Source organism: Dryobates pubescens, chromosome 17, assembly GCF_014839835.1.
Source record: "Dryobates pubescens isolate bDryPub1 chromosome 17, bDryPub1.pri, whole genome shotgun sequence".
Taxonomy (NCBI): Eukaryota; Metazoa; Chordata; class Aves; order Piciformes; family Picidae; genus Dryobates; species Dryobates pubescens.
The window spans coordinates 23,896,677-23,919,830 of NC_071628.1; the positions used below are offsets into that span (position 1 = coordinate 23,896,677).

Consider the following 23,154-nt stretch of genomic DNA (forward strand, 5'->3'; position numbering starts at 1 on the left):
CCTTAGCCACCTCCCTCGGGGCCACCTGGCAGACTCCATCTGGGAGCTTGCACAGGCTCACAGGAGGGTAGGGGTTGGAAGGGACCCCTGGAGACCCCCAAGTCCAAGCCCCTGCCAGAGCAGGAGCAGAGAACCCAGCACAGGTCACACAGGAACACATCCAGATGGGGCTGGAAAGGCTCCAGAGAAGGAGAATCTACAACCTCTCTGGGCAGCCTGCTCCAGGGCTCTGGGACCTCACAGTGCAGGAGTTCCTCCTCCTGGTGAGGTGGAACCTCCTGTGCTGCAGTTTCCATCCATTGCCCCTTGGCCTATCCCAGGGCACAGTGAGCAGAGGCTGTCTCTGTCCCTTCCTTCCTGACCCCCAGCCCTCAGCTATTGATAGCCATTGATCAGATCCCTCTCAGCCTTCTCCTCTCCAGACTAACCACCCCCAGGGCCCTCAGCCTCTCCTCCCCAGGCAGTGCTGCAGTCCCTTCAGCATCCTGGTAGCCTCCCTGGGACCCTCTCCAGCAGATCCCTGTCCCTCCTGAGCTGGGCAGCCCAGAGCCGGACAGAGGTTTGGCTGACAGGCTCCCAGCAAGCTCCTCCACCTGGCAGGGAGGACTAAACTTGAAGGAACCATTAGCAGGCAGCTCAGCCTCCTCCTGCCACTGACACCACCACCAGCACATCTCCTGCAGCAGCTGGGAAGAACTCATCAAAGCTGGCAATTAAGCAGCTAATCTCAGCTGCACACACAGCCCTCACCCAAATCCAGCACACACACCCACACCCCTCCTCACCCACCCCACCACCCACAGAAGGGGGCACCTGCCTAGGGAGAGCTCCCACATCTAACCACACTGCAGCCAGGTGAAGAGTTAAAGGTCAGAGAGCTGGGGCTGTGCAGCCTGGAGAAGGCTCCAGCAGCTCCAGAGCAGCCTGCCAGCACCTGCAGGGGCTCCAGGAGAGCTGGGGAGGACTTTGGACAAGGGCTGGGAGGGACAGGATGAGGAACAATGGCTTGGAGCTGGGAGAGGGGAGACTGAGAGTGGGGATGAGGAAGAAATTCTTTGCAGTGAGGGTGGGAAGCCCCTGGCACAGGCTGCCCAGGGAGGCTGTGGCTGCCTCCTGCCTGGAGGTGTTTTAGGCCAGGCTGGATGAGGCCCTGAGCAGCCTGGGCTGGGGGGAGGGGTCCCTGCCCATGGCAGGGGGCTTGGAGCTGGGGATCTTGCAGGTCCCTTCCAACCCAACCCATTGCAGGACTCTCTGATTTAAGGGCACCAGATGCCCTCCAGCAGCCAGCTGTCCCCACAGCCATGCACACAGGCAAGGCTGCAGCTCAGGAGGCTGCCCAAGGGGCAGGCTTCAGCTCAGCACAAGGAGCTCTGAAGGCAGTGGGGAGTTGTGGCACTGAGGCACACAGAGGAGGCTGTGCCACTTCTGCAGTGCTAGCTGAAGGACTTCAGGGCCCTTGTTTGCCTTCAGGACAGCTAGAGACTTTCAGCAAGAGGGGTCAGCACAGCCCCCCTGCAGGCTGGGCTTGGCTGGTTAGGACTCCTGGGCAAATACTGACCCCACCAAGGCTTCCCAGCCTTCAACCTGCTCTCACATGCAGCACCACCCCTTCAGGACACCCCCTTTGAGGAGAGCAGACAGCTGGGAGTGAGGCTGGCCAGGGAGCCAACTGCTGTGCTGCCACTTCAGTGCTGGCACTGGGGGTCAGCTCCACACTCCTGGCAGTGCCAGGGAGCCCTGGTGGGCAGCCTTTGGAGGGTGCAGCTCACACTGGCACCAGCCAGACCTGTGCAAAAGCTGCTCCTCTGAGCAGCCTGGACAAGAGAAGGCTCCAGGCAGACCTTGGAGCAGCCTTCCAGGACCTGAAAGGGGTCTGTGAGAAAGCCAAGCAAGGACCTGATCCAAGGGCCTGGAGTGCCAGGATGAGGAGCAATGGCTCTGAGCTGGACCAGCAGAGACTGAGACAGGAGAGGAGGAAGAAATGTTTCCCAGAGGGGGTGGGGAGGCAGTGGCACAGGCTGCCCAGGGAGGGGGTGGCTGCCCCCTGCCTGGAGGTGTGCAAGGCCAGGCTGGGTGAGGCCTGCAGCAGCCAGGTCTGGTTGAGAGCTGCCCCTGCCCATGGCAGTGGGGTTGGAACTGGGTGAGCCTGAAGGTCCTTTCCAACCCAAACCATTGTGGGATGTTATGATCCATCCAGGCTGCTGCTGCCTCCTGGGGCTAAGGCACTCTGCACACACCATGCCCAGAGCAGACCCCGAGGCACAGCCCTGCCTTACACCCCCCAGGCTCTCACCTCTGCTGGCAAGCCTTTCCCCTCCCCCTCCTCACTCCCTTCCCAGCTCCAGGGGCTGATTTTGCCTCAACTGGCACTACTAAAGGCTTGCTTGGTCCTTAGAGTCATCAAGGTTGCAAAAGATCTTCAGGTCATCCAGCCCAGCAGTAACCCAACTGCCAGGAGCACTGGCCTAGATGTGGTTTGCTTGAGCACCTCCAGGCCTGGGGACCTCCCTGGGTCAGTCCCTGACCACTCTGCAGCAGAGACATTGCTCCTCCACTCCAACCTAAGCCTCCCTGGGCAGCCTCTGCCAGTCCCTGACCACTCTGCAGCAGAGACATTGCTCCTCCACTCCAACCTAAGCCTCCCTGGGCAGCCTCTGCCAGTCCCTGACCACTCTTTCCACAAAGACATTGTTCCTGCTCTCCAGCCTAAGCCTCCCCTGGCACAGTTCCAGGCCATTTCCCCTCCCTCTGTCACCTGAGATTAGGGAGCAGAGCCCAACCCCCAGCTCCCTGCAGCCTCCTCTCAGGGAGCTGCAGAGAGCACTGAGGTCTCCCTCAGCCTCCTCTTGTCCACACTAAACCCTCAGCTCCCTCAGCTGCTCCAACCCCCTCACCAGCCACACTCTTGTCTGGACACACTCCAGCAGCTCAGTGCCCACTGTGGCAGCCAAAGCTCAAGGCAGTACTCAAGGTGTGCCCTCCCCAGTGCCCAGCAGCGGGGCACAGTCACTTCCCTGCTTCCTGCTGGCCACACTGGGCCAGGGCAGGCTGCTGGTGGCCTTCTTGATACCCCCAGGTCGTCTGTGGAGGAGCACAGCACCTTTGGAAGCCTTTGAAACCCTCTGCTCTCTTCTCCCTTTGCAGTGCAGACCAGCAGCACTCCAGCCCTCCTGGCATCTCAGAGCTGCTGTGCTCTCTTCCAACCCAGGCTGGGCTCCATGCTCAAGAGAGACACCTGGGGGGCTGAGCCCAGAGAGTGGTGGTGAATGGTGCCACAGCCAGCTGGCAGCCAGGCACCAGTGGTGTCCCCCAGGGAGCAGTGCTGGGCCCCAGCCTGTTCAATATCTGTATTGATGATCTGGAGGAGGGGATGGAGTCCAGCAGCAGGAGATGTGCAGAGGACACCAAGCTGGGGGCAGGAGTTGAGCTGTCAGAGGGTAGCAGAGCTCTGCAGAGGGACCTTGCCAGGCTGCACAGATGGGCAGAGGCCAAGGGCAGGAGACTGAACACAGCCAAGTGCCAGGGGCTGCACCTTGGCCACAGCAACCCCAGGCAGTGCTGCAGGCTGGGGACAGAGTGGCTGAGAGCAGCCAGGCAGAGAGGGACCTGGGGGGAGTGGTGGACAGCAGCTGAAGAGGAGCCAGCAGTGTGCCCAGGGGGCCAAGAAGGCCAAGGGCATCCTGGCCTGCAGCAGGCAGAGTGTGGCCAGCAGCAGCAGGGAGGTCATTGTGCCCTGGGCTCAGCACTGCTTAGGCCACCCCTGGAGTCCTGTGTCCAGCTCTGGGCTCCTCAGTTTCAGAAGGCCATTGAGAGACTTGAAGGTGTCCAGAGAAGGGCAAGGAGGCTGGGGAGGGGTCTGGAGCACAGCCCTGGCAGGAGAGGCTGAGGGAGCTGGGCTTGCTTAGCCTGCAGAAGAGGAGGCTCAGGGGAGACCTTCTTGCTCTCTGCTACTCCCTGCAGGGAGCTTGGAGCCAGCTGGGGCTTGGGCTCTGCTGCCAGGCAGGCAAGCAGCCCCAGAACAAGAGGACACAGTCTGCAGCTGTGCCAGGGGAGGTTGAGGCTGGAGGTGAGGAAGAAATTCTTCCCAGACAGAGAGATTGGCCCTTGGGCTGTGCTGCCCAGGGAGGTGGTGGAGTCCCCATGCCTGGAGGTGTTTAGGCAGAGCCTGGCTGAGGCCCTTGGTGCCATGGCTGAGTTGATCAGATGGTGCTGGGGGAGAGGTTGGACTTGGTGATGTCAAAGGTCTTTTCCAACCTGATCTATTCTATTCTATTCTATTCTATTCTATTCTATTCTATTCTATTCTATTCTATTCTATTCTATTCTATTCTCCAGCACCCATCCTCTTCATCACCAGCTCTGCTCTTCCACTTCTGGACTGCACAGACACAGCAGTGAATTCCTTTCAGTTTCTGCCCTTTCCTCCCTGCTTCCCAGCACCAAGCCCAGCCCTGCACCAAGGCCTTTTGGCAGGGCTCTGAAGCTGTCCACTCCTCCATCCCCTCCTGCACCAAGGCCTTTTGGCAGGGCTCTGAAGCTGTCCACTCCTTTCTTCCCTCTCAGGTCCCTCCTGCTGCTGCTAACTGCCCAGCCACAGCTCTCTAGATGTCTCCAGCCCTATCCAAGGCAGCATCAAAGACACAAAGCTTTTTCATCCCCCACCCTGTCTCTAGTGCATCCCTTGGGCTATGTACCTCAGTGCAGGAGCATTTGTGAATGCCAGGCAGCCAGCAGAGCTGCAGGGGCAGAGCTCCTCCTGCCACACAGAGTTTCCCACCTGTTAAGCCTCTGCTGAAGAGCACTGAGCATGTACCTGCCCAAAGGAAAGCAGCCAGCCAGGTGCCTGCAGAGCCAGACCCTGAATGGAAGGGGAAGAGGCAATCTGGGCTGGCAGCCAAGCCTCCAGGCCCATCCTGGCATCTGTCCTCTGCTCAGAGGGAGCAGTGACATGTGGCCACCAAGGCAAACGCCTCTGGGGGCTGCACTGCCTCTTGTCTGCACCTCCAGGGACTACAGCAGGTCGTTGGTTGCAGGCTAAAATGCTCTTCTCCTCAGGACATGAGCTGGGGAAGACACATCCAGTGGCTTTTGAGCCTCTTCATCCTGACAGCTTCAGCCCAAAAGCTGCCCCCAGGAGGGACAGATGCCACCAGCCACAGTAAAACTGGAAGGCAATCAAGAGGAGAGTTCTGAGCTCAGGCAGTTCCTTCACTCACTGCTGAGGGTCTGTGGTCAAGCTCTGCCTCCTGGTCTCCTGTCCAGCCCAAGACAGAGGAAAACACAATACTGAGAGCCACAGAATGTTAGAGTGGTTTGGGCTGGGAAAGACCCTTCAAGGTCCTCCACCCCAACCATCCTCTGACTCTGCCAATGCTGGTGCTGAACCACAGCCCTCAGCACCACAGCTGCACAGCTCTGAGACACCCCAGGGATGGGGTTTCAACCACCTCCCTGGGCAGCCTGGGCCAGGCTCTGAGAACTCCTGCAGTCAGGAAAGAGGCTGAGCTGCTGGAAGGGGTCCAGAGAAGGGCAAGGAGGCTGGGGAGGGGTCTGGAGCACAGCCCTGGCAGGAGAGGCTGAGGGAGCTGGGCTTGCTTAGCCTGCAGGAGAGGAGGCTCAGGGGAGACCTTCTTGCTCTCTGCAACTCCCTGCAGGGAGCTTGGAGCCAGCTGGGGCTTGGGCTCTTCTGCCAGGCAAGCAGCCCCAGAACAAGAGGACACAGTCTCAAGCTGTGCCAGGGGAGGTTGAGGCTGGAGGTGAGGAGAAAGTTCTTCCCAGACAGAGAGATTGGCCCTTGGGCTGTGCTGCCCAGGGAGGTGGTGGAGTCCCCATGCCTGGAGGTGTTTAGGCAGAGCCTGGCTGAGGCCCTTGGTGCCATGGCTGAGTTGCTCAGATGGTGCTGGGGAGAGGTTGGACTCAATGATCTCCAAGGTCTTTTCCAACCTGGTGAATTCTGTTCTGTTCTATTCTAAGCAGGAGGAGCAAGCAGCTTGAAGGAAGAGCAAAGAAGCAAAGGATTCAAGCAGGGAGAGAGAAGAACCTGACAGCAGAGCAAAACCCAGAATGACCTAACCCAGACACAAGACAGCACAAGGAGAGGCTGCCCAGGGAGGTGGTGGAAGCCTCCTGCCTGGAGCTGTTTGCAGCCAGGCTGGAGGTGGCTGTGAGCAACCTGCTGTGGTGTGAGGTGTCCCTGCCCATGGCAGGGGGTTGGGGCTGGCTGAGCCTTGAGCTCCCTCTCAGTACTGACAGTTCTGTGATTCCATGATCCTCATTGGGCTGGAAGGGACCTTCAAAGGCCAACTTCTCCAACCTCCTGCAGCCAGCAGGGACATCCTCAACTAGAGCAAGTTGCTCAGAGCCCCAAACTGACCTGACCTGCAGCTCCCACTCTCTGGGCAGCCTGGGACAGGCTCTCAGCACAAACAATTACTTCCTTCTCTCCAGTCTGAGTCTCCTTCTTTCAGTTCAAACCATCCCCCCTTGTCCTGTCCCATCAGGCCCTGCTCAGAGACTGCCCCCAGCTCTCTGATCCCCCTTGAAGCACTCAAAGGCCACCACAAGGTCTCCCTGGAGCCTTCTCTTCTCCAGGCTGAACCACCCCAACTCCCAGCCTGGCTCCCAGCAGAGGGCTTCCAGCCCTGCCAGCACTGCTGTGGCCTCCCCTGGCTCTGCTCCACCAGGTCCCTGCCTGTGCTGAGGGCTCCAGAGCTGCCCCAGCACTGCAGGGGGGTCTGAGCAGAGCACAGCAGAGGGCAGAATCCCCTCCCTGCCCCTGCTTCCCACACTGCTGGGGACCAGCCCAGGGCAGGGCTGGCAGCACACAGTGCTGGCTCATGTCCACCTTGGGCATTAGGAAACAGCTCTTTAGCATGGGGATGATGGCAGAGAGAGGTTGCCCAGAGAGCTGCTGGAGGCCCCAGCAAGAGGAATTGGCTCTGGGGATGTGCTGCCCAGGGAGGTGGTGGAGTCCCCATCCCTGGAGGTGTTCAAGAGGGGACTGGATGTGGCCCTTGGAGCCAGGGTTTGGTTGTCAGGAGGTGCTGGGTGTTAGGTAACAGATTGGACTCTGAGGTCTTTCCCAGCCTGGCTGATTCTGTGACCACCTTGATCTGTGCAACAATCACAGAACCTCCTCAGGCCCAGGGGGCAGGGCTGGGCCTCCTGCTTTGGGCACAGGAGGAGCCCTGCAGAGGGCTCTGTGGAAGCTGCTTGCTGAGCCAGTGGCAGGAAGCAGCTCCAGCTCCTGGGAAGATGTGGGCAGCATTTTCCTGCCATCAGGCAGCAGCAGGACTGTGGCAGGTGTGCAGCTGGCTGACACTCTGCACTCCCCACAGGAGCAAGCCCAGAGAGTGAAGCTCAGTGCTCTGCACTGGCTGTGCACAAAGGTCTCCCTGTGGCCCCTGGAAATGCTGAGGTGTGTGCCAAGGAACTGCCAAAGCCTGCAGGGTAAGGGGTCACATGGAGGTGGCTCACAGCCCCCCCTGGAAGCCCCACAGCTCAGCTCCATTTGGGGCTACATTCTGCCTGCCCTGAAGGAGCTTTGGGTGAGAAGCAGAAAACCACTGAGTCAAGGGCTCCCATCCCAGCACTTACAGAGAGGGAGCTCAGAGGCAACCAAGGAGAGGGAGCTCCACCCTGAGCAAAGCAAGAGAGAGCTGCAGGACCTCCCCTGTGGGGACAGGCTGAGAGCTGGGGCTGCTCAGACCAGAGAAGAGGATCCTAGAATGGCTCAGGTTGGAAGGGCCCTCAAGAGAGATCCACTCTGACCCCCTGGCCATGGGCAGGGACAGCTCTCAGCTAGACTCAGCTGCTCCAGGCCTCATCCAACCTGCCCTGAACACCTCCAGGGAAGGGGCAGCCACAGCCTCCCTGGGCAGCCTGTGCCAGAGCCTCACCACCCTCAGCCTGAAGAACTTCTTCCTCAGCTCCAGTCTGCCCCTGCTCTGCCTCAGCCCCAAACCCTTCCCCCTTGGCCTGGCTCCAGACCCCCTCAGGAGCAGTTCCTCTGCAGCCTCCCTGCAGGCTCCCTTCAGGCACTGCCAGGCAGCTCTAAGGTCCCCCCAGGACCTTCTCTTCTCCAGCTGAACCCCCTCAGCTCCCTCAGCCTGTGCTCCCAGCAGAGCTGCTCCAGCCCTTGGATCTCCTTTGTGCCCTCCTCTGGACCCCATACTTTGGTTTTGTCCTCGTGCTGGAACAGGAGCTTGCTCCTGCTGCAGAGCCTGCTCAGACTGGAAGCTTGCTCTTGCTTCAAGGGGCAGCCAACTCCAAACAGCTCTCTGAAGCCCAAGGCATTAACCCCACTGAAGCAGGGAGCCTTTCCCAGCCTGGGGGGAACACCCAGAGCTTCCACAGGAGCTCCCTTGCCCAGTGTGCTGCTTCCCTCCACTCCCACATTCATCTGGCCCAGGAGTGAAGCAGGATGTGCTGCTGGCTGCTGGGCTGGGTGCTGCTTACCTCTCCATCAGCTTCTCTTTGTCCCAGTTGAAGTGGCTGAGCAGTATTCGAGTGATGGTCGCTGGGTTCTAGAGAAAGGGAGAGAAAGAAGCACTGAATGGCTCTGCTGGCTGCCCCAGCAGCCTGGGAGGACACCCAGCAGGCTCCCAGCAGGCTCCCAGGGAGAGCAGGGTGGCAGTGACAGCCTGGCCAGGCCTTCACGGCAGCTAACACCACAGGGCTCAGCAGAGCCTTCTCTTCTCCAGGCTGAACAGCCCCAGCTCCCCCAGCCTGTCCCCACAGCCTCCTGACCATCCTGGGGGCCTCCTCTGGAGCCTCTCCAGCTGCCCCACGTCTCTCTTGCACTGGGGGCCCCTGAGCCGGACACAGTGCCCCCAGTGAGGTCCCACCAGGGCCCTCTGCGGCGCTCAGCTGCTCCTGAAGCAGCCCCAAGCCCCTCAGGCCCTCTGCAATGATGCAGCCCAGAAAGGTCAGCAACAAAAGCTGCCTTGCACTTCTCTACAGCTGCTTCTCCCTGCTCAGCCTGGATCCCCAGCCCAGGCCTCGGCTCCAGCAGCAAAGGAACCCAGCACACAGCTTCTCTTCCCCCCTGTTGCAGTTTGAGCTGGGTGCCCCCCTGGTGTGTTCACTTCCTGTGTCCAGAAGTCCAGCCCAGAGGGATGGACACAGGAAATTGTGTATTTCCTACCATAATTCTTTGCACCACTATAAGATCCAGTGCGGAGTCTAGCACGCTCTCTTTTCTTCCTCCTCCGCCAGCCGGTAACTGGGGGAGATGTCTGCTGGCTTTGGGCCTGGCTAGGCCCAAGGCCATGGGGGGATGGGCAGTCTCAGGCCTGGCCAGCTGAGACTAGCCCAGCAGAGGGAGGGGGAAGAAGGAGCCCTGAGGGTCTCGGGTGTACCCTCAGGTGGGGATGGGATGCCTCTGGGTTTGCTTTGGGATCTTTGTCACTGCGCTTTGGGTTCTCTGTAACATTCACTGCTTTCCATTTAAACTTTCCTCACTTTTGCAATCCGTTTGTCTGAGTGTTTTATTCCTGCCCGTGGTGGGGAGAGAGGGGGCTGCCTCAACCCAGCACATTCTTGGTAGCAGAGGATGGTTAGCAGGATAGGGGAAGAAGCGGACAGGCCTGTTCCAGGGAGTGAGTTAGTGCTTATCTCTTGGCAAGAAGCCCAGAAGCAGATCCAGCCGAAAGGGACAGCGAAGGAAGGAAGACTGAGAGAAAGTTCCCAGCTCCCCTGGGTCCAATCTCTCCTCCCACAATCCTACCAATGAAATTCGTTTAGAATACCAAAATATTTTACAGACATTTAGCCAGTGTGCCCCTTCCTTAAAGGCACAGCGTCAAACGGCCACACTCCACCCCTTCTAAACAATTTCATTGGTCGTTCGCACTGTCCATCCAATCGGAAACAATATTTACAGCTCGTGAGCAAAGTTCATAGTCCGTTCCGGCTACACTCAGATGTAGATGATTCAGAAGTCCAAACAAGTCAGGAAATAAGAAAATGGAAACCAGCTTGTCTCTCTGCTCTCTGGGCGAGCCAGCCAGGAGAGGAGTTTGTTATTGTGCATTCTGCAGATCGGATTGCAAAAGATAAAGAGAGTTTATATTTAGTTCTGGGCATCGTTCTGGTTCTCTGGCAGTTGGGGCTCAAAGTGTTGTTGTTGTTGGGGCGATTGTGTGAGTTCTCGTGGATTGCCGGGGGACACTTGGTGCGTGGCCGGTGGCACGGAGCCCCTCCTGCTATTTCAAGCAGGGGTGGCTCTTAACCATCGGAACTGGGGCATCGCTTAAGAATGCGGGACCTGCCCCTCCTCCACCTTTACTCTCTGCGGAGCGGCAGAAGCGGCAGGGGGTGAAGTGGCGGAGGGGGCAGCGGCGAGCAGATCAAAGTCAGGTCCGTTCTCGCTGCGGGGTAGGGCCAGCCGCGGCAGAGCGGGCGAGCCCGGCTCCCGATACCCAGGAAGGGCGAACGGGAACTCAGTTCGAAAGCTGTTCTCAAGGGCCCTGGGGACGCGTTTATGGCTTTCTCTGGAGGAGCCGTTTGAATGCCCGAGGGGTGGAGGCGATTTTGATTCTGTACCGCGGCGGTAGAGGTGGCTGGAGCCCTGCCGTGCACTCGGGCTGCGGCGGCTGAGGGCCGAGCCGTGCGCTCGGAGCGGCGGCGGCGGCTCGGGCCGTGCACTCGGAGCGGCGGCGGGGCCAGCCCTGTTCTCTTCCCCGACGTTTTCGGACGAGTTCCGAAAATGGCGCCTAGCACCTGGCTCCACCTCCCTGTTGCAGTTTGAGCTGGGTGCCCCCCTGGTGGGTTCACTTCCTGTGTCCAGAAGTCCAGCCCAGAGGGATGGACACAGGAAATTGTGTATTTCCTACCATAATTCTTTGCACCACTATAAGATCCAGTGCGGAGTCTGGCACTTCCTCTTTCCTTCCCTCTCCGAGACTTGGTAACTGGGGGAGAGATCTCCCGGCCATGGGCCTGATTGGGCCCAAGGCCACAGGGGGATGGGCAGTCTCAGGCCTGGCCAGCTGAGACTAGCCCAGCAGAGGGAGGGGGAAGAAGGAGCCCTGAGGGTCTCGGGTGTACCCTCAGGTGGGGATGGGATGCCTCTGGGTCTGCTTTGGGATCTTTCTTTGTCACTGTGCTTTGGGTTTCTGTAACATTCACTGCTTTCTATTTAAACTTTCATCACTTTTGCAATCCGTTTGTCTGAGTGTTTTATTCCTGCCCGTGGTGGGGAGAGAGGGGGCTGCCTCAACCCAGCACACCCCCCACAAGCACCACAAGCTCCCCAAGCCCAGCCCCCTGGGCTGGCTCAGCACCAGCAGGGCAGCAGCAGCAGGGAGCCTGGGAATGCCTCCCTGAGCTCTGCCATCTGCCAGCCAAGGGGAGGCTGCTCAGGGCAGCCAGAGCCTCTCCCCAAGCCGCTGAGAAGTAGGACACAAAGCAGCAGCCACGTGCAGGGCCTGCAAAGCTGCAGCTGCAGCCTGGAGCTGCCAAAAGCCAAGCCTGCCACCCAGGGCAGGATCCCACCCCAGCCTCGGCCCCAGGCTCCCCAGGCCGAGGCTGGGCCTGGCTGCCCCCTTCTCCTCTGAGCCACAGTCACCTCCCCCCGGCCACAGCTCCTCCGGCTGAGCGAGGGCCTGGGGGCACAGCACAGGCAGGGGGCAGGGGGCAGCAGCCTCAGCAGGGACAGCCCCACAGCCCCTGAGGGGCAGGGGGCAGCAGCCTCAGCAGGGACAGCACCACAGCCCCTGAGGGGCAGGGGGCAGCAGCCTCAGCAGGGACAGCACCACAGCCCCTGAGGGGCAGGGGGCAGCAGCCTCAGCAGGGACAGCACCACAGCCCCTGAGGGGCAGGGGGCAGCAGCCTCAGCAGGGACAGCACCACAGCTCCTGAGGGGCAGGGGGCAGCAGCCTCAGCAGGGACAGCACCACAGCCCCTGAGGGGCAGGGGGGCAGGAAGGGGACACTAAAGCCAGGCTCCCCCCGCAGCAGGCTGCCCCCTGCCTCGCACACAGCCCCCGGGGCCGCAGCAAGGCAGCCTCCCAGCCGGCAGGCTGCTGCAGACAGCGCCCCCCAGAGGCCTCAGCCGGCACAGGGGCTGCCCACAGAGCTGCCAGGGCACAGGGCCACAGCTATGGGGCAGCAGCCCCAGTGAGCCACTGCCAACCTCTGCTGGGAACAGCTGCCAGGGCTGCCTCCAGTGAGCCACTGCCAACCTCTGTGCTGGGAACAGCTGCCAGGGCTGCCTCCAGTGAGCCACTGCCAACCTCTGCTGGGAACAGCTGCCAGGGCTGCCTCCAGTGAGCCACTGCCAACCTCTGTGCTGGGAACAGCTGCCAGGGCTGCCTCCAGTGAGCCACTGCCAACCTCTGTGCTGGGAACAGCTGCCAGGGCTGCCTCCAGTGAGCCACTGCCAACCTCTGCTGGGAACAGCTGCCAGGGCTGCCTCCAGTGAGCCACTGCCAACCTCTGCTGGGAACAGCTGCCAGGGCTGCCTCCAGTGAGCCACTGCCAACCTCTGTGCTGGGAACAGCTGCCAGGGCTGCCTCCAGTGAGCCACTGCCAACCTCTGTGCTGGGAACAGCTGCCAGGGCTGCCTCCAGTGAGCCACTGCCAACCTCTGCTGGGAACAGCTGCCAGGGCTGCCTCCAGGGACAGCCAGCTCTAGCTGCTGCACCCCAGGGGCTGCTGTGCTGACAGCCAGGGACCACCCAGCAGGCCCCCAACCCTCAGCACCCCAAACCCCAGCCACCCAATGCTCAGCACCCCAACCTTCAGCACCCCAACCCTCAGCCCCCAGCCCCCAAACTCTCATCACCCCAACCCCCAGCAACCCAACCCTCAGCCCCCCAGCCCCCAAACTCTCAGCACCCCAACCCCCAGCACCCCAACCTTTAGCACCCCAACCCTCAGCACCCCAGCACCAACTCCCAGCCCCCAACCCTCACCACTCCAGCACCCCAACCCCTCAACCTTCATCACCCCAAGCTTCAGCACTCCAGCACCCCAACCCTCAGCACCCCAGCACAAATCCAGGCTGGGTGAGGAGTGGTTCAAGAGCAGCCTGGAGCAGAAGGCCTTGGGGGTGTCAGTGGGTGCCAAACTCCCCAGGAGCCAGCAGTGGTCCCTGGCAGCCCAGCAGGCAGCTGAGTGCTGAGCTGCAGCCAGGGCAGGGAGAGCAGCAGCACAGGGAGGGGATTCTGCCCCTCTGCTCTGCTCAGAGCCCACCTGCAGCACTGCAAGGCTGCAGTGAGCTGGGGGTTGGGCTCTGCTCCGGGCCTCAGGTGCTAGAAGCAGAGGCAATGGCCTGAAGTTGTGCCAGGGGAGGTTAAGGTTGGAGAGGAGGAACAATGTCCCTGCTGCAGAGTGGTCAGGGACTGGCAGAGGCTGCCCAGGGAGGTGGTGGAGTCCCCAGGCCTGGAGGTGCTCCAGAGCTTGTGTGGCCATGGCACTGGGGCCAGGGTTTGGTGGCCCTGCAGGGGTTGGGTTGCTGGCTGGACTGGACACCTGACCCTGAACACCTGCAGGCAGGGGACAGCCACAGCCTCCCTGGGCAGCCTGTGCCAGAGCCTCCCCACCCCCACTGCAAAGAATTCCTTCCTCCTCTCCAGTCCCACTCTCCTCTCCCAGCTCCAAGCCATTGTCCTCAGCCTGGCACTCCCAGCCCCTGTCCAAAGTCAGTTGGAAGGGGCCTGCAAGATCAGGCAGTGCCAGCCCCTGCCCTGGGCAGGGACCCCTCCCACTGGACCTCAAGGCCTCATCCAGCCTGGCCTCCAACACCCCCAGGCAGGAGGCAGCCACAGCCTCCCTGGGCAGCCTGTGCCAGGCTCTCCCCAGCCTCACTGGCAAGAATTTCTTCCTTATCCCCACTCTCAGTCTCCCCTCTCCCAGCTCAAAGCCATTGTCCTTCATCCTGGCACTCCCAGCCCCTGTCCAGAGTCCCTCCCCAGCTCTCCTGGAGCCCTTCAGGTCCTGGGAGGCTGCTCTGAGGTCTGCCTGGAGCCTTCTCCTCTGCAGGCTGAACAGCCCCAGCTCTGCCAGCCTGCCCCCCCCCCCCTCTGGCCCTGCTGCAGCAGCCCCAGGCCCCTCCTGTGCTGGGGGCAGCAGAACTGGAGGCAGTGCTGCAGGTGGGGTCTCACAGCCAGACTGTACCAAGCCAAGCAGCCAGCCACAGGCAGCAGAAGGCAAACTGCACTGCCCTGCTTGCCTCCAGAGCTGCTGTGCTGCAGAGCTGCTCTGCAGGAGGAATGGGAGGCAGGCAAGGGCAGGGCAGGAGCTGAGGGCAGGGAGCTAGGCAGCCAGGAAGGGCAGGGAGGAAAGCAGCCACTCACTGCAACTCTCCAGGCACTTCTGCTGCTGCCACATCTCCCTGACACAGCAGCACCAAGCTCTGCCCAGGCAAGCACAGCCAGGCCCTCAGCACTGCTCTGGGAGGGCTCACACTGCAGCCAGGCCCCAGCTGGGCCTCACACAGCTGCCCCTGCAGCACAGCTCCCCTGCAGCACAGCTCCCCTGCAGCACAGCTCCCCTGCAGCACAGCCTCCCCTGCAGCACAGCTCCCCTGCAGCACAGCTCCCCTGCAGCACAGCTCCCCTGCAGCACAGCTCCCCTGCAGCACAGCCTCCCCTGCAGCACAGCTCCCCTGCAGCACAGCCTCCCCTGCAGCACAGCCTCCCTGCAGCACAGCTCCCCTGCAGCACAGCTCCCCTGCAGCACAGCCTCCCCTGCAGCACAGCTCCCCTGCAGGCACAGCCTCCCTGCAGCACAGCTCCCCTGCAGCACAGCTCCCCTGCAGCACAGCCTCCCTGCAGCACAGCCTCCCCTGCAGCACAGCTCCCCTGCAGCACAGCTCCCCCTGCAGCACAGCTCCCCTGCAGCACAGCCTCCCCTGCAGCACAGCTCCCCCTGCAGCACAGCCTCCCCTGCAGCACAGCTCCCCTGCAGCACAGCCTCCCCTGCAGCACAGCTCCCCTGCAGCACAGGCCTCCCCTGCAGCACAGCCTCCCCTGCAGCACAGCTCCCCTGCAGCACAGCCTCCCCTGCAGCACAGCTCCCCTGCAGCACAGCTCCCCTGCAGCACAGCCTCCCTGCAGCACAGCCTCCCCTGCAGCACAGCTCCCCTGCAGCACAGCTGCCCCTGCAGCACAGCTCCCCTGCAGCACAGCCTCCCTGCAGCACAGCCTCCCCTGCAGCACAGCTCCCCTGCAGCACAGCTCCCCTGCAGCACAGCTCCCCTGCAGCACAGCCTCCCCTGCAGCACAGCCTCCCTGCAGCACAGCCTCCCCTGCAGCACAGCTCCCCTGCAGCACAGCTCCCCTGCGCACAGCCTCCCCTGCAGCACAGCCTCCTGCCAGCACAGCTCCCCTGCAGCACAGCCTCCCTGCAGCACAGCCTCCCTGCAGCACAGCCTCCCCCTGCAGCACAGCTCCCCTGCAGCACAGCTCCCCTGCAGCACAGCTCCCCCTGCAGCACAGCCTCCCCTGCAGCACAGCTCCCCTGGCAGCACAGCCTCCCCTGCAGCACAGCTCCCCCTGCAGCCCAGCTCCCCTGCAGCACAGCTCCCCTGCAGCACAGCTCCCCTGCAGCACAGCCTCCCTGCAGCAAAGCTCCCCTGCAGCCACAGCTCCCTGCAGCACAGCCTCCCCTGCAGGCACAGCCTCCCCTGCAGCACAGCTCCCCTGCAGCACAGCTCCCCTGCAGCACAGCTCCCCTGCAGCACAGCCTCCCCTGCAGCACTGCTCCCCTGCAGCACAGCTCCCCTGCAGCACAGCCTCCCTGCAGCACAGCCTCCCTGCAGCACAGCTCCCCTGCAGCACAGCCTCCCCTGCAGCACAGCCTCCCCTGCAGCACAGCTCCCCTGCAGCACAGCCTCCCCTGCAGCACAGCTCCCCTGCAGCACAGCCTCCCCTGCAGCACAGCCTCCCCTGCAGCAAAGCTCCCCTGCAGCACAGCTCCCCCTGCAGCACAGCCTCCCCTGCAGCACAGCCTCCCTGCAGCACAGCCTCCCCTGCAGCACAGCCTCCCCTGCAGCACAGCTCCCCTGCAGCACAGCCTCCCCTGCAGCACAGCCTCCCTGCAGCACAGCTCCCCTGCAGCACAGCCTCCCTGCAGCACAGCTCCCCTGCAGCACAGCCTCCCCTGCAGCACAGCTCCCCTGCAGCACAGCCTCCCTGCAGCACAGCCTCCCCTGCAGCACAGCTCCCCTGCAGCACAGCTGCCCCTGCAGCACAGCCTCCCCTGCAGCACAGCCTCCCTGCAGCACAGCCTCCCCTGCAGCACAGCTCCCCTGCAGCACAGCCTCCCCTGCAGCACAGCCTCCCTGCAGCACAGCCTCCCCTGCAGCACAGCTCCCCTGCAGCACAGCCTCCCCTGCAGCACAGCCTCCCCTGCAGCACTGCTCCCCTGCAGCACAGCTCCCCTGCAGCACAGCCTCCCTGCAGCACAGCTCCCCTGCAGCACAGCTCCCCTGCAGCATAGCCTCCCCTGCAGCACAGCTCCCCTGCAGCACAGCCTCCCTGCAGCACAGCTCCCCTGCAGCACAGCCTCCCTGCAGCACAGCTCCCCTGCAGCACAGCCTCCCCTGCAGCACAGCTCCCCTGCAGCACAGCCTCCCCTGCAGCACAGCTCCCCTGCAGCACAGCCTCCCCTGCAGCACAGCCTCCCTGCAGCACAGCCTCCCCTGCAGCACAGCCTCCCTGCAGCACAGCCTCCCCTGCAGCACAGCCTCCCCTGCAGCACAGCTCCCCTGCAGCACAGCTCCCCTGCAGCACAGCTCCCCTGCAGCACAGCCTCCCCTGCAGCACAGCCTCCCCTGCAGCACAGCCTCCCCTGCAGCACAGCTCCCCCTGCAGCACAGCTCCCCTGCAGCACAGCCTCCCCTGCAGCACAGCTCCCCTGCAGCACAGCCTCCCCTGCAGCACAGCCTCCCCTGCAGCACAGCTCCCCTGCAGCACAGCCTCCCTGCAGCACAGCTCCCCTGCAGCACAGCCTCCCCTGCAGCACAGCTCCCCTGCAGCACAGCCTCCCCTGCAGCACAGCTCCCCTGCAGCACAGCCTCCCCTGCAGCACAGCTCCCCTGCAGCACAGCCTCCCCTGCAGCACAGCTCCCCTGCAGCACAGCTCCCCTGCAGCACAGCCTCCCCTGCAGCACAGCCTCCCTGCAGCACAGCCTCCCCTGCAGCACAGCCTCCCCTGCAGCACAGCTCCCCTGCAGCACAGCCTCCCCTGCAGCACAGCCTCCCTGCAGCACAGCTCCCCTGCAGCACAGCCTCCCTGCAGCACAGCTCCCCTGCAGCACAGCCTCCCTGCAGCACAGCTCCCCTGCAGCACAGCGCCCCTGCAGCACAGCCTCCCCTGCAGCACAGCTCCCCTGCAGCACAGCCTCCCTGCAGCACAGCTCCCCTGCAGCACAGCCTCCCCTGCAGCACAGCCTCCCCTGCAGCACAGCTCCCCTGCAGCACAGCCTCCCCTGCAGCACAGCTCCCCTGCAGCACAGCCTCCCCTGCAGCACAGCCTCCCCTGCAGCACAGCTCCCCTGCAGCACAGCCTCCCCTGCAGCACAGCCTCCCCTGCAGCACAGCCTCCCCTGCAGCACAGCCTCCCTGCAGCACAGCTCCCCTGCAGCACAGCCTCCCCTGCAGCACAGCCTCCCCTGCAGCACAGCTCCCCTGCAGCACAGCCTCCCTGCAGCACAGCCTCCCCTGCAGCACAGCTCCCCTGCAGCACAGCTCCCCTGCAGCACAGCCTCCCTGCAGCACAGCCTCCCTGCAGCACAGCTCCCCTGCAGCACAGCTCCCCTGCAGCACAGCCTCCCCTGCAGCACAGCCTCCCCTGCAGCACAGCTCCCCTGCAGCACAGCCTCCCCTGCAGCACAGCCTCCCCTGCAGCACAGCTCCCCTGCAGCACAGCTCCCTCTGCAGCACAGCTCCCCTGCAGCACAGCTCCCCTGCAGCACAGCCTCCCTGCAGCACAGCCTCCCCTGCAGCACAGCTCCCCTGCAGCACAGCCTCCCTGCAGCACAGCCTCCCCTGCAGCACAGCCTCCCTGCAGCACAGCCTCCCTGCAGCACAGCCTCCCCTGCAGCACAGCTCCCCTGCAGCACAGCCTCCCCTGCAGCACAGCCTCCCTGCAGCACAGCCTCCCCTGCAGCACAGCCTCCCCTGCAGCACAGCCTCCCTGCAGCACAGCTCCCCTGCAGCACAGCCTCCCTGCAGCACAGCCTCCCTGCAGCACAGCCTCCCCTGCAGCACAGCTCCCCTGCAGCACAGGTCCCCCTGCAGCACAGCCTCCCCTGCAGCACAGCTCCCCTGCAGCACAGCTCCCCTGCAGCACAGCCTCCCCTGCAGCACAGCCTCCCCTGCAGCACAGCTCCCCTGCAGCACAGCTCCCCTGCAGCACACTCCCCCTGCAGCACAGCCTCCCCTGCAGCACAGCTCCCCTGCAGCACAGCTCCCCTGCAGCACAGCCTCCCCTGCAGCACAGCTCCCCTGCAGCCCAGCTCCCCTGCAGCACAGCTCCCCTGCAGCACAGCTCCCCCTGCAGCACAGCCTCCCTGCAGCACAGCTCCCCCTGCAGCACAGCCTCCCCTGCAGCACAGCCTCCCTGCAGCACAGCCTCCCCTGCAGCACAGCTCCCCTGCAGCACAGCTCCCCTGCAGCACAGCACCCCTGCAGCACAGCTCCCCTGCAGCACAGCTCCCCTGCAGCACAGCTCCCCTGCAGCACAGCTCCCCTGCAGCACAGCCTCCCCTGCAGCACAGCCTCCCCTGCAGCACAGCTCCCCTGCAGCACAGCTCCCCTGCAGCACAGCCTCCCCTGCAGCACAGCTCCCCTGCAGCACAGCTCCCCTGCAGCACACTCCCCCTGCAGCACAGCCTCCCCTGCAGCACAGCTCCCCTGCAGCACAGCTCCCCTGCAGCACAGCCTCCCCTGCAGCACAGCTCCCCTGCAGCCCAGCTCCCCTGCAGCACAGCTCCCCTGCAGCACAGCTCCCCCTGCAGCACAGCCTCCCTGCAGCACAGCTCCCCCTGCAGCACAGCCTCCCCTGCAGCACAGCCTCCCTGCAGCACAGCCTCCCCTGCAGCACAGCTCCCCTGCAGCACAGCTCCCCTGCAGCACAGCTCCCCTGCAGCACAGCTCCCCTGCAGCACAGCCTCCCCTGCAGCACAGCTCCCCTGCAGCACAGCTCCCCTGCAGCACACTCCCCCTGCATGGATTTGCTCTTGCTGTCCCCGGCTGTGTGCTCAGCCCTGGTGGCCCCAGCAGCAGCAGCACATGGAGCTGCTGGAGCCAGCCCAGAGGAGGGCCACAAGGATGATCCAGGGGCTGGAACACCTCTCTGTGGGACAGCCTGGAGGAGACTCTGGGAACCTTGGAGCAGCTTTCCAATAGCTGAAGGGAGCCTGCAGGAAGGCTGCAGAGGAACTGCTCCTGAGGGGGTCTGGAGCCAGAGCCAGGCCAAGGGGGGATGGTTTGAAGCTGAGGCAGAGCAGGGTCAGACTGGAGCTGAGGAAGAAGTTCAGTGTGAGGGTGGTGAGGCTCTGGCACAGGCTGCCCAGGGAGGCTGCGGCTGCCCCTTCCCTGGAGGTGTCCAAGGCCAGGCTGGATGAGGCCTGGAGCAACCTGGGCTTGTTGAGAGCTGTCCCTGCCCATGGCAGGGAGGATCTCTGAGGTCCCTTCCAAACCTGAGCCACTCTGTGATGCTATGATCACAGCTCACAGGATGCCAGGGGTTGGAAGGGACCCCTGGAGATCTTCCAGTCCAAGCCCCTGCCAGAGCAGGAGCACAGAATCCAGCACAGGTCACACAGCAACACATCCAGCTGGGGCTGGAAAGGCTCCAGAGAAGGAGACTCCACAACCCCTCTGGGCAGCCTGCTCCAGGGCTCTGGGACCTCACAGTGCAGAAGTTCCTCCTCCTGGTGAGGTGGAACCTCCTGTGCTGGAGTTTCCATCCACTGGCCTGTCCCAGGGCACAGTGAGCAGAGCCTGCCCCTCCCCCCTGACCCCCAGGCCTCAGCTATTGCTAAACATTGATTAAATCCCCTCTCAGCCTCCTCAGATGCTGCTCTCAGCCCCACCAAAGCAAGCAGCAGACACAGGCATGGGAAAAGCTGCAAAGCTCTGACCTGCCACCAACCATCAGGGAACAGAACTTCATTCAAAGGAATGGGAGAGAAGTGCAGCTTGGCCCCCAACAGCTGAGCCCAGGTCCTTCTGCTGTCACAAGCAGCAAGCCTGACTTGGGAGGAGGAACCTGGCTGCTCTCAACTGAGTGAGGAATTCCAGAGGACCCAGACCCCCTCCCACCACAACCTCAGCAGCAGCATTTGCTGGAGGACAGCTTGCAGCTGCCTTGGTGCTTTCACCCTTCAGCAGGAGCTGGGCAGCTCACTCCTGCAGCTCCTGCTCAGAGCAGCACACAGCTCCCAGCACACACTGGGACCGAGCTCCTGCCTCAGCTTCAGAGCTTGTGGCAGGGAAAAACCATCCCACAGCTTCAGCAAAGTCCTGCCCCACATCCTTGAGCAGGTCCTTATTTCCTTCCCCCACATCTCATGGCTGCCTTTGGGCCCTAAACACAGAGCCACACGAGTGTTAGGCTTGGAAAAGCCTCCTAAGGTCACCCAGTCCAAGCAGCAACCCAGTAGCCCCAGGAGCACCAAACCCTGGCCCCAGGTGCCATGGCCACAGGTTTCCTGAACACCTCCAGGGCTGGGGACTCCACCAGCTCCCTGGGCAGCCTGTGCCAGTCCCTGACCACTCTGCAGCAAAGACATTTGTGCTCCTCTCCAACCTAAGCCTCCCCTGGCACAATTCCAGGCCATTGCCTCTCCTCCTACCCCTGACACTAGGGAGCAGAGCCCAACCCCAGCTCCCTGCAGCCTCCTCTCAGGGAGCTGCAGAGGGCACTGAGGTCTCCCTCAGCCTCCTCTGCTCCAGGCTCAACCCCCCCAGCTCCCTCAGCTGCTCCTCCCCAGCCTGCTCCCCAGCCTGCTCCCCAGCCCTTCCCCAGCTTTGCTGCCCTGCCCTGGATACACTCCAACACCCAGTTGTCCTTCTTGGACTGAGGGGCCCCAAGACCAACCCAGCACTGGAGGTGTGGCCTCTGCAGAGCTAAGCACAGGGCCACAGTCACCTCCCTGGCCACAGGGAGCTGCTGACCCAGCACTGGGCCCAGTGCAGGCAGCTGGTGCAGTGGGGCAGTTTCCAGCCCAGCTGCAGCATCTCCATCCCACAGCAGAGGCTTTTCCAGCCAGGGCACAGCAGCACCAGGCTGCTGCTGCTCCCACCTTGGGTTCCTACACAGCTGCTTCTGCACCCAGGAACCCAAGGGACCCCAGCTCTGGCCAGGCCTCAGGCACCTGCCAAGGCTGCAGCAACACTCAGATTCACAGAAAGGGTTGGGTTGGAAAGGACCTTCAAGCTCAGCCAGTTCCAGCCCCCTGCCACGGGCAGGGACCCCTCCCACCAGCCTGGGCCTCATCCAGCCTGGCCTGGAACAGCTCCAGGGAGGGGGCAGCCACAGCCTCCCTGGGCAGCCTGTGCCAGAGTCCCCAGCAATATGGCAGAGGTGTGGCAGTGACACTGGCCCAGGTTTCCATGCCTCAGGCCCCCAGCAGAAGGAACCTGAGTAGCTTCACCTGGGAGCAGAGAGCAAGAGCCATGCTGGGGCAGCAGCACTGCAAACATCCCAGCAGCCTGGGCCAAGAGCAGAGCACCAGGGGATGCTCCTGCTGCCCTGCCAGCACCAGCAGCAGCCACCAGCACCTCCCAAGGGTGAGAGCTGCCAGGGTGCTGAAGGGACTGCAGTGCTGCCCTGTGGGGAGAGGCTGAGAGCCCTGGGGCTGGTTAGGCTGCACAGAAGAAGACTGAGGAGGAACTTCTTCGCTGTGAGGTCACAGAGCACTGGAACAGGCTGCCCAGAGGGCTTGTGGAGCCTCCTCTGGAGCCTTTCCAGCCCTGCCTGGATGTGTTCCTGTGTGACCTGCCCAACAGAACAGAACAGAACAAACCAGGGTGGAAAAGATAGTTGAGCTCATCCAGTCCAACCTCTCACCCAGCACCATCTGAGCAACTCAGCCATGGCTCCAAGGGCCTCAGCCAGGCTCTTCCTAAACACCTCCAGGCATGGGGACTCCACCACCTCCCTGGGCAGCACAGCCCAAGGGCCAATCTCTCTGGGGAGAATTTCTTCCTCACCTCCAGCCTCAACCTCCCCTGGCACAGCTGCAGACTGTGTCCTCTTGTTCTGGGGCTGGTTACCTGCCTGGCAGCAGAGCCCAAGCCCCAGCTGGCTCCAAGCTCCCTGCAGGGAGCTGCAGAGAGCAAGAAGGTCTCCCCTGAGCCTCCTCTCCTGCAGGCTAAGCAAGCCCAGCTCCCTCAGCCTCTCCTGCCAGGGCTGTGCTCCAGACCCCTCCCCAGCCTCCTTGCCCTTCTCTGGACACCTTCAAGTCTCTCAATGGCCTTCTGAAACTGAGGAGCCCAGAGCTGGACACAGGACTCCAGGGGTGGCCTAAGCAGTGCTCAGCCCAGGGCACAATGACCTCCCTGCTGCTGCTGGCCACACTCTGCCTGAGGCAGGCCCTAGAGTCTGTGGCCCTGCTCTGACAGTGGGGATGGACTCAGTGACCTTCAGAGGTCCCTTTGAGCTCCTAACACCCTGTGAGCGCTCCGCCAGTCCCATGCAGGTGAACCTGGCCACCAGCACAGAGAGCAGGAGGTGGTTTCAAGCAGCCCTCAGCCCCAGGCGCGCTGCAGGCAGGGCGGCAGTGGCAGGGCAGCAGCGGCAGGGCGGCAGCCGAAGGGTGGCAGCCGAAGGGCGGCAGCCGCAGGGTGGCAGCCGCAGGGTGGCAGTGGCAGGGTGGCAGCAGCAGGGCGGCAGCTGCAGGGTGCCAGCCGCAGGGTGGCAGAGGCAGAGTGGCAGTGGCAGGGTGGCAGCGGCAGGGCGGCAGCGGCAGGGTGCCAGCCAAAGGGTGGCAGAGGCAGAGTGGCAGTGGCAGGGTGGCAGCGGCAGGGTGGCAGCGGCAGGGTGCCAGCCGAAGGGTGGCAGAGGCAGAGTGGCAGTGGCAGGGTGGCAGCGGCAGGGCGGCAGCGGCAGGGTGGCAGCGGCAGGGCGGCAGCGGCAGGGTGCCAGCCAAAGGGTGGCAGAGGCAGAGTGGCAGTGGCAGGGTGGCAGCGGCAGGGTG

The 23,154-nt window shown here is 63.1% G+C and overlaps 1 protein-coding gene across 1 annotated transcript in view; it reads right to left on the minus strand.

The window, feature by feature from the left end:
• Window positions 1-23,154, minus strand: part of ARIH1 (ariadne RBR E3 ubiquitin protein ligase 1) — a 94,490-nt gene that overhangs the window by 39,090 nt on the left and 32,246 nt on the right. Inside the window, exon 2 of the mRNA XM_054169059.1 lies at window positions 8,458-8,525. Coding sequence (XP_054025034.1) covers window positions 8,458-8,525 — 68 coding nt within the window. The remainder of the gene's footprint in view (window positions 1-8,457; window positions 8,526-23,154) is intronic.